The 9820-nt window shown below is 30.4% G+C and overlaps 2 protein-coding genes across 2 annotated transcripts in view; one reads left to right on the plus strand and one right to left on the minus strand.

Moving 5' to 3' along the window:
- The first annotated feature begins 987 nt into the window (after positions 1-987).
- On the plus strand, positions 988-8089 carry spc25 (SPC25 component of NDC80 kinetochore complex). Its single transcript, XM_051118448.1, has 7 exons — positions 988-1077; positions 2255-2417; positions 5063-5128; positions 5249-5395; positions 5745-5849; positions 6977-7075; positions 7733-8089. Exons 2-7 carry the CDS (start codon positions 2261-2263, stop codon positions 7867-7869), a joined length of 711 nt encoding a protein of 236 aa, XP_050974405.1. The 5' UTR covers positions 988-1077; positions 2255-2260; the 3' UTR covers positions 7870-8089.
- Positions 8090-8196: 107 nt separating this feature from the next.
- nostrin (nitric oxide synthase trafficking) overlaps positions 8197-9820 on the minus strand; it is a 9654-nt gene continuing 8030 nt past the window's right edge. The window contains exons 14-16 of the mRNA XM_051118447.1: positions 9320-9551; positions 8687-8770; positions 8197-8610 (exon numbers count right to left, since the gene is read on the minus strand). Of these exons, the coding sequence (XP_050974404.1) occupies positions 8474-8610; positions 8687-8770; positions 9320-9551 (453 nt within the window). The 3' untranslated portion in view covers positions 8197-8473. The remainder of the gene's footprint in view (positions 8611-8686; positions 8771-9319; positions 9552-9820) is intronic.

A 9820-nucleotide genomic window follows, 5' to 3' on the forward strand; every position in this document is an offset into this window, starting at 1 on the left:
AAAATAAAAATAAAAAATGATTTTTCTAAAAACAACAATGGAATAAAATGCAAAAATTATTTCAATATCATTTTAATAAGCGTTCGAGACAGCCACCTCCCCGTTGAAAGTACCCAATAAATTATGATTTTATATATATTAATCTTACTGATATTTTTAAATATTGTCGTGGATTTCAATAGACAATAAAAGGATGTTAGTAGACGATTTTATAAGATTTTATAAGATTTTAAAATTTAAATGCGTTTTTTAAATGCGGACAGCAGTTTGCACCAATTCTGTAGAATGGCCCATAAATTAATATTTTAATACTAGCTTTAACTAACACTACTGCTGATGAAATCACTTTAAAATGCTGAAAATAACAGTCACATTTCCAGGATTTAGTTATAAGACTGATAAGAACAGTCTGCCTAAAATACTCCTGCATTTATATGACAATATTTGTCATGTAGCTCTTCTATAACCTCATTTGTGTTCAACACACTCCCCTGTCCACCAGAAGGAGGCGTCGTACATATATACTTTGATATTTCACACCTTCTGGTTTTATGGCAAATTTCAGTGCTAATAATCAACAAAACAAAAAAAACATTAGTAGACAACAAATACGTCTATTTGTGAAAACAAATGCAAAATAAGCCAGGCATAAAGTGATACTTCCTTATACGTCTAAAAATGTTGTCCAAAAAGACAGAATTGGTCCTAAACATATTTTTTCTGATGTGAAATATTTTTTTTGCCATTTTTGACACCAGATGGCGCAGCTTTAGAAGCGCCGCTGCAGGAACAATAACAAACACGTTAACGGAAAATGACCGACAGCACATGTGGGATATAACCAATACATATTTAGCTTTTGAGGAAAAAATAAAATTAATACTTCGGAAGACTAATTTTTTTTTTGGTATGCTATGAACAGTTTAACGTGGACCAAAGGTAATTTCATACCGCTATTTTGTAGTTGTGACGACGCGTTTATCTGACGTCACTTCCTGTGTAACTGCTGACGTTCCGGGCGCGGATTTTTGAAAGCAACAAGAATACATTTGCGTTTATATTCACGCCATAAAACGGGTGAGTGATTTAACTATTGTGTGCCACTATGAAAATAACATTTTATCAATATTATGTAGATTCCAATACCTAGGATTAAAGAAAAATAGGTTAAAATATCGCGAAGTGTTTTAGCTAACAATATGACAGCAACAACTGTGACGTTAACGTTATTATTGGTTGTTTGCTAAACTGGATTACGTGACTGTTATGGAAAATAAGGCATTTATTTCTGTATTATTAGGTAATTTATATTGTAGTAGATTAGATAATGTGTTGTAATATGTAGTAAGCAAACCCTGAATGTAAGCGGTCTAGTGTAGTAACTGTTTTTTTATATTTTTTATTTGCAATAAAGAACAACAAAAGATACAGTGCGAACAAAACAAACAGTATGTACAAAGGATACAAGCAATCTTTCAATAATAAACAAATTATGGATCAAAGATTAACAGAAAAAGTAATATAACAGACACAGTTCTTAAGAAATAGAGAGAAGTCAAAATAAATAAATAAAACAAAAATAAATAAAAAGGAAGAAGAGAGGAGGGAATACAAATAGAAATACAAGTATATTAAGGAAGAATATTAAACATGGCACAAATTCTACATGTTTTTACAGCTTTCTTGTTAATAGATGTTGAAATTGTATTTAAATACAACTTCAGTTCTTGTATGAAGATGTTAAAGTGGGGCTTACATTTAGTATATTTACATTTAAGGACATAAAACTTTCCAATAAACAACAGGAGATTTATACAAAAACTCGCATTAAATAAATTCTGCTCTTTAGTATAAAACCCAAAAAGAATGTGTCTGTAACATAAAGAAAAATCATAAAAACATTTTGGACAATCAAAGCATTAACATTATTCCAAAAGGACTGAACAAAAGGACACTCCCAAAACAAATGAGCTACAGATTCAGAAGAAATTTCACAGAAGGAACAAGCCATATCCATGTCACTTTTGAATTTCTGCAAAAACTGCTTGACTGGATAAAATCTGTGAATTATTTTACAGAATATTTCTTTAACTTTATTTGTTAAAAAAAAATTCTGAGGGAGTGACCAAACATACGGCCATTTAATGCCAGCAAAAAGGTTGTTCCAATAAGAAATGGAGGAAGGATTTGACATAACAAGGTCCAAAAATAAAAGTGTAGTAACTGTCATTGTGTTGTTTGGGTAATTTTGCAGCTCCGAATGGCCTCTATCAGAGACTATAATGCGGTGGAGCATTTCAATCGCAGACTGGAGGAGATGAGGAGCAAACTGCTGGATCAGGCCTTGGGAGAGGAGCTCAATGACAGGGTGGCACAGCTCTGTCAGGAACACAGGCAGTACATGAAGTCCGTCTTGGGTGAGAGATGCACATGGACTAGTTTGAGTTTAAATGCGCAAGTGTTGTTGTTTATATACACTTTGAAAGACTATATGTGGGATGGAAAGTAATGATTTCCCATTATAATCCTTTTAAAAAAGTTTTGGTTATATGAAAAAATATTATATTGTGGTGTTTACCTTTACCTTTTGAAATGTTTGCATTTGCTCTGAATTTTTTACTGTTGTTTATTTATTTATTTTTAAATTGATTATTATATTATATTATATGTGACCCTGGACCACAAAACCAGTCATAAGGGTCAGTTTTTCAAAATTGAGATTTATACATCATCTGAAAGCTGAATAATTAAGCTTTCCATTGATGTATGGTTTGTTAAGACAGGACAATATTTGGTTGAGATACAACTATTTGAAAACCTGGAATTTGATGGTGCAAAAAAATCTAAATATTGAGAAAATTGTCTTTAAAGTTGTCCAAATAAAGTGCTTAACAATGTATATTACTAATCAAAAATTAAGTTTTGATATATTCACAGTAGGAATTTTACAAAATATCTTAATGGAACATGATCTTTACTTAATATCCTAATGATTTTTGCCATAAAATAAAAATCTGTAATTTTGACCCATACAATGTATTTTTGGCTATTGCTACAAACAAACCCCAGCGACTTAAGACTGGTTTTGTGGTCCAGGGTCACATATAGATTTATAGTTTTGAAACAATTCATTTGTACGGACAGTTTAAACTGTAATAGCTAAATAAAAAATGCGTCATGATATTGGAGGCTTATTTCTGCTGCAGGATTATAAAATAAAAAATGGTAGTTGCTTTTTATGTCACAAATCAGATTCTTTTTTTATTTCAGAATTGGGAGATATAATTTCAAGAGTTTACATTTTGCAAATCTTGCATTTTTATGGAATAACATTAAAAAATGTATATTTCCAACTTTCGCTTTAAAATTCAGAATTTTCTGATAATTCTGAAAATTCAGAAAAAAGTTATGAGAGAACTCAAGGGGAAAAAATTAAGGATATAAAAAGATATGAAAAAGAGAAAATTACAGTTACCTTTTAAAAATCTTTTTATCCTGTGTATATTGATCAGTTGATCAATTTAAAGCATCAGTTTAAAGATTAAATTATAGAAAAAAATTATAAATAAAAAAAATATATATACTGACTCCAAGCTTTTGAATGGTGTCGTGTATAAAAATGTGTTATTTCAGATAAATGTCTTTCTATTCATCAAAGAATCTTGAAAAAAATGTACTCAACTGTTTTAAATATTAATAATAATAAAAATATTTCTTAATCATCATTTTTCAAGGATCATGTGACACTGAAGGCAGAAGTAATGATGCTAAAAATTTAGCTTCACTTAGATCACAGGAATAAATTACATTTTTAAAATATATTCAAATAGAAACAGTTATTTTAAATAGCAAAAATATTTCACAATATTACTATATTATTATTATTTTTACTTTTTATACTGTGTGTAAGTTAATTATCTCTCATTGTAATCCTTTTGAATTTAACCCTTTAACTGTCACTGTCCCCACTGTGGGATGCCTAAGTTTACTTCACCATATTACAAATAAATCCTAATCTAATCATGACAAACTATACATCGTTGGAAAGGTCTAAGACTCCTAAATAGATATTGTACCATATTTTTGTGGTACAAATTATGCAGGAAAAGTAGTAGATTAATATATATACAACTTAAAAAATCTACATCATAACATGAGTTCTGACCTTTGTCACAAAAGACTTTCTTCTTTGCCCTTTTCCCTAATACAATTTAAAAATCATAAGAAATTATATATTAGTTCAAAACTTAAAATCTCAAAATTCATCCTTTGAAAGGCATTTTAAAATCAGACATTGCATTACCACGGAAAATGTACTTAAAAATCATATTACAAAATGTTTTGTAATCATTCATGAATTTTAAAAATTTAAGTCTGGATAGTGCATTTTTATGTTTGTGTTCAAAAATGGTAGTGACAGTTAAATGGCTAAAAAAAGGCTTGGTTATATGGTGAAAAAAAATATTATATTGTGGTATTTAGTTTTTGAAATGTTTGTATTTGCTCTGAATATTTGACTATTGTTTTTTATGTATTTATTTATTTATTTAGATTTTTTTTAAATTAATTTAAATTATTTGAAACAATTAATTTGTCCACAGTAACTCAATAGCCAAATAAAAATGCATTATGATGCTGGAGGCTTATTTTTGCCACAGGATTTTAAAAAATTAATTGAAAAGGGTAATCACAACTTTTTGTTACAATTCAGATATTTTACTTCAGAACTGCAAGATATAAACCCAGAATGGCAAGATGTAATTTCACAGTTCTGATGTTTTTCTCTGAGTGTACATCTTGCAAATTTTGCATTTTTTTTCTGCTGTGGAACAGAAAAAAGTATTTTCTGAAATTGTCTGAAAATTCTGAAATATACTCAGATAAATTCAAAATTGTGGAAAAAAGTAAAAATTTAAAAAGATAAAAAAAAGCTTAAAAAGTCCCACTTACCTTTATATTTTATCCCAGCTTTTTTTTTATTTTGTACTGCAAGAAAAATGTATGTGAATATTTCAAGTTGCTCAGGAATTAATGAATTTTTCTTTCTTTCTTTCTTTCACAGATACCTGTGTTAAGAAATGCAAGGAGGATGAAACCATGTTTGACATGATACAAACATACAAAGAAGGTGAGTTAAAGAAGTTGATTGTCACACTTGCTTTCCATTTTTAATAACGACAATCTAATATTGTGTGTCTGGATTTGTCAGTTGAATGACTACCATGATATTTCCTTTTTTTTTTATTAGATTTGAAAGAGAACACCTCTTTACTAAAAGAGAAGAGTGCTGAACATATTGAGGTTGTGTCAGAGATTGAAGACAAAGAGCATCACAAAGCTCTTTTATTCCAGAGAATTGAGAAGCTAAAGAAGGATCAAGCCAAAAACAGGGAATGTGTGTAATCCTTTCCTTCTTCTTATGCAGCTTTATGTTGATGTGTAGTGAACTAGTGAACAAACTTTAAGTGAGCTATCTGTTACAGATTAGTGATTTATGAACACTTTGTGAATCATTTCTTCCAAATCATTGCAAAGAAACACACACAAGGATGATTTGTGAATCATTTACTATAAATGTCTCTGAATGAAATGCTGTATATCCAGTAAACAAATTCTGTTTATTCTTATTTTCATTGATTTTGCCTTTATTTTCTGCTTATGAGTGTTAGGTGACAGACACAATGGACAGTGGTTTATTATTGTTTTCAATTCAACCTGATGTCACAAATGTTTGTTTTTTTTAGTGATTCAGTCACAAAATAAAGCCAACAAGGACAGACTGAAGAAGCTGAACAAATGTAAAGACATCTTTCAGAAACACCTCAGTCTTGAGATCAGAAAAATCCAAGGTAAAGTCTTTGTGTTTAACTATAACATACAGTATGACTGAAGTATGACATTTTTTCCCCGTTTATTATGCATTAGATATATTATTCGAATAGGTACAGACGTCTGAGAGCATATTGAAAGTCTGTGATTTTTATTTCAATTTAACCTTGAAATTAATGAAGTGTTAGGATTTAGAAAATGAATTGGCTTTGTTTATAGGTCAGTGATAAAATGTACACTACCACACAAAAGATTTTGAAAAGTAAGATTTTTTTTTTTTTTTTTTTTTTTTTTTTTAAAGAAGTCTCTTTTGCTCATCAAGCCTGCATTTACTTGAACCAAACAAAATTGGTTCATTGTGAAATATTTTTACTATTTAAAATAACTGTTTTCTATTTGAATATATTTTAAAATGTAATTTATTCCTGTGATTTCAAAGCTGGATTTTTAGCATCATTACTCCAGTCACATGATCCTTCAGAAATCAGTCTAATGTTCTGATTTGCTGCTTAAAAAAACATTTATTATTATTATTATTATTGTTGTTGTTGAAAATGTTTCAGGTTTCTTTGAAGAATAGAAAGCTCAGATAAACAGCATTTATCTGAAATAGAAATCTTTTGTAACATTATGAATGTATTTATCATCACTTTCGATCAATTTAAAGCATCCTTGCTAAATAAAAGTATTCATTTCTATAATTAAGAAATTATAGAAAAAAATAAATAAAATAAAAAATTATACTGACTCTAAGCTTTTGAATGGTATAGTGTATGGTATAATGTTACAAAAGTGTTTTATTTCAGATAAATATCTAATCTTTGAATCTTTATATTCATCAAAGAATCCTGAAAAAAAATGACTCAACTGTTTTAAATATTGATAGTAATAATAATAATAAAAATGTTTCTTCAGCATATTAGAATGATTTCTGAAGGATCATGTGACACTGAAGACTGGAGTAATGATGCTGAAAATTCAGATTTGATCACAGGAATAAATTACATTTTAAAATATATTCAAATAGAAAGCAGTTATTTTAAATAGCAAAAATATTTAACAATATTACTATTTTTGCTGTATTTTGGAATAAATAAATGCAGACAAGATCTGCTTGTGTATCATTAACATCTATGTTTATTTTAAGGTGAAAAGCTGCAGTTTGTCTTTAGGAACATCAGCCGTAAAGATCCAGACATGGTCCATATGTTCCTCCTACAGCTCGATGCAGAGGGCGTTTACCACAGTAAATACTCATTTTCTGATCTGTTTATTGTCTTACATTTTGGTAAAATACAGTAGCTACCATAACGAAATGAAGTAATGTTAAATGACAAATTAAATAGTTAAATTACACCTTGTTTTTCCTGCTGCATTTGATTAGACTCACACATTCAGTGTTTATACTGATAAATAGGAATATTAATTGTATTATTTAATCGTAAATGGTATTTTTTGATGTTTTTGAAAAGTCTCTTATTCTCACAAAGGCTGCATTTATTTGATCAAAAATACAGTTTAAACGGTAATATTGTAAAATATATACAATTTAAAATAACTGTTATAATTACACTTATTCCTGTGATGCAAAGCTGAATGTTCAGCATCATTACTCCAGTCTTCAGTGTCACGTGATCCTTCAGAAATCATTCTAATATGCTGATTTGCTGTTTAAGCAACATTTCTTAATATTATCAGTGTTGAAAACAGTTGTGCTGCTATATATTTTATTAAAAACTTTAATACGTTTGTGTTTTTACAGTTGTGTTTTATCAGTTTAATTTATGCTTGCTGAATAGAACTATTGTTATTATTTTAAAAAAATCTTACTGACCCCAAACTTTTGAACAGTGGTGTTTCATGACTGACCTAAAATACTGAATACATCATATTTTCCCCTCAGTCATGTCCTGTGACCCTCCGCTGGAGAAAATGGCACATCTAGAGCGCAGACTGCAGGAGACCAACAACTTTTCTGCCTTCCTCGCTAATGTCCGGAGAGAGTTTGTGGCACTCCACGGTGGTGCAAAAACAGCCTGACTGACGAACAAAAGCTGATTTTTATTTCAAATGCATTTGAAACGGTCAGAGACCCAGACACCATATTTATAGACGTGATTAGCACACATATTGAGCTTTTATTTACCTAAACCATCAGCAGTTACTTACTATGAAACATTTAATTGTTTCAGTTCTTTGTACATTCATTGATTTGTAATTTTAGCAATAAAAATGTATACAAAAAAAAAAAAAGTAAGTCTTAACGTGCTTTGAAATTTCTTAATTTTATACTAACGTGACTTAAAGGTCTAAAATATTTACGTTATGGGTTTTTTTTTTTTTTTTTTTTTTACAATAAAGTTATAATTTTTCATGAAAAAACAGAAGACGTGAAATTTTTTAAAATTCTCTTTTTTTGACATGGAAATTTTCGTAATACATTTACGTTCTGCTCTTGTCTACTGTAAAACTACTCCCAAGTCATATAAATGCATGAGTTGTGAGTAAATTGTTCTTTGAAGTCAGTGAATCTGTTGAAATGATTCATTTGAATGATTTTCTGCATTTAACCCTGTAGCAGGAGTGAATTGTGATTCAGAGGCGTTGAGGTCGGTGTCCTTTTCCATCACAAGCTCTTTTGAAGCTAAGCTTCAGATGACTTCATTTCAGTCAAAACAGGCAGCTCCTCCACATACGTGGATGGGAAATGTCCTCTCTGTCCATTCAGCTCACCGAACCACCAGCCCGAGTCGTCCTTCTGAAAGATATCCAGTACGTCTCCTGACAGATTGAAGAGGGAGAGTCAACACAAAGCAGGTGCTGAGAGATAATGTATTAAGATGAACTAGCATATTACCTTCATTAATGTTTAACTCATCCTCTCTGTCTGACGTAAAGCTGTATAAAGCCTTGCATTTACCGATCGAGCAGAATTCAGAGCCTGTTGAATCAGAAGTTTGTGTTAAAAAAAATAAAGGTAAACATGTTTTGCTTACTGTTTACCTTTATCCAGGGTTTGTACAAGGTTCTTAAAGTACTTGAATTTAAAATTTTTGAAGTTTAAGGTTGAGAAAACCTTTGAAAATGGCAATATTCCTGAAGAGGCGCGGATCGCGAATCATATAATTTGTTTCATATCAGGATTACGGAGCGATTTAAAAAAAAAAAAATATATTTTTAAACAGCAGAAAAAGCAAACCATTAAAGCAGTACAGTTATAAAAACAAAACAAGGAAAAAAGTAAGTATACACACAAAAATTAACCATGGTTTTACTATAGTAAAAGTGTTGTATACTTTGTAATAATTAGCATGTGCTTTACTTTTTTCTGCTGGTTTTTAGTAGTATAATTGTATTTATCTATTCTCTCTTTTTTTAGAATTTGAAATAGAAGACATAAGTGAGATCTCTGATTGAAGCTCTGAAAAATCCAAAAAGTAGTGCTTGAAAAGTAAGTCGTGGAATTTAATTTTACAGTATCTGTACGAACCCTGTTCATCCTCTTCGGACTCAGACACGCTTCCGTTAACCGGGCCGCTCTGTTGCTCATCTGTGTTGTTTTGTGTGACTTCGGTGGTCTCAGTCGAGGGCTCTTCGCTTGTCGTAGCAGGCCTAACCACATTTTTATTGATCATGGAGCTCCTCATGGACTGACGTGATCTGAACGGAGTCTTTTTGATCTTAACCGGTCGAGAAAGCTGCACCACGCTGTGCTCGCAGTCCTGGAGCAAAACCAGAGAGACAGTTTAAAAACTAATGCAACATATAGGTTTTTTGTCTAAGCTGGGCTTATTAAAGTTGTGATACTGTCTCTCTCCATCCTGCAGCCTCAGGGAAACCCATATATTACCGTCAAAAAAGTGTAGGCTGTTTAAAAGCAACAGTATAAACAAAACATTATGCTAAACTAGTGATGACCTAGTTTCTCAATCAACTCTTATGTTTACATCTTTTTCCTGTTCTGGATTCTTCAAAATTTAAATGTTTAATG

This window comes from Labeo rohita, chromosome 9 (assembly GCF_022985175.1).
Source record: "Labeo rohita strain BAU-BD-2019 chromosome 9, IGBB_LRoh.1.0, whole genome shotgun sequence".
Taxonomy (NCBI): Eukaryota; Metazoa; Chordata; class Actinopteri; order Cypriniformes; family Cyprinidae; genus Labeo; species Labeo rohita.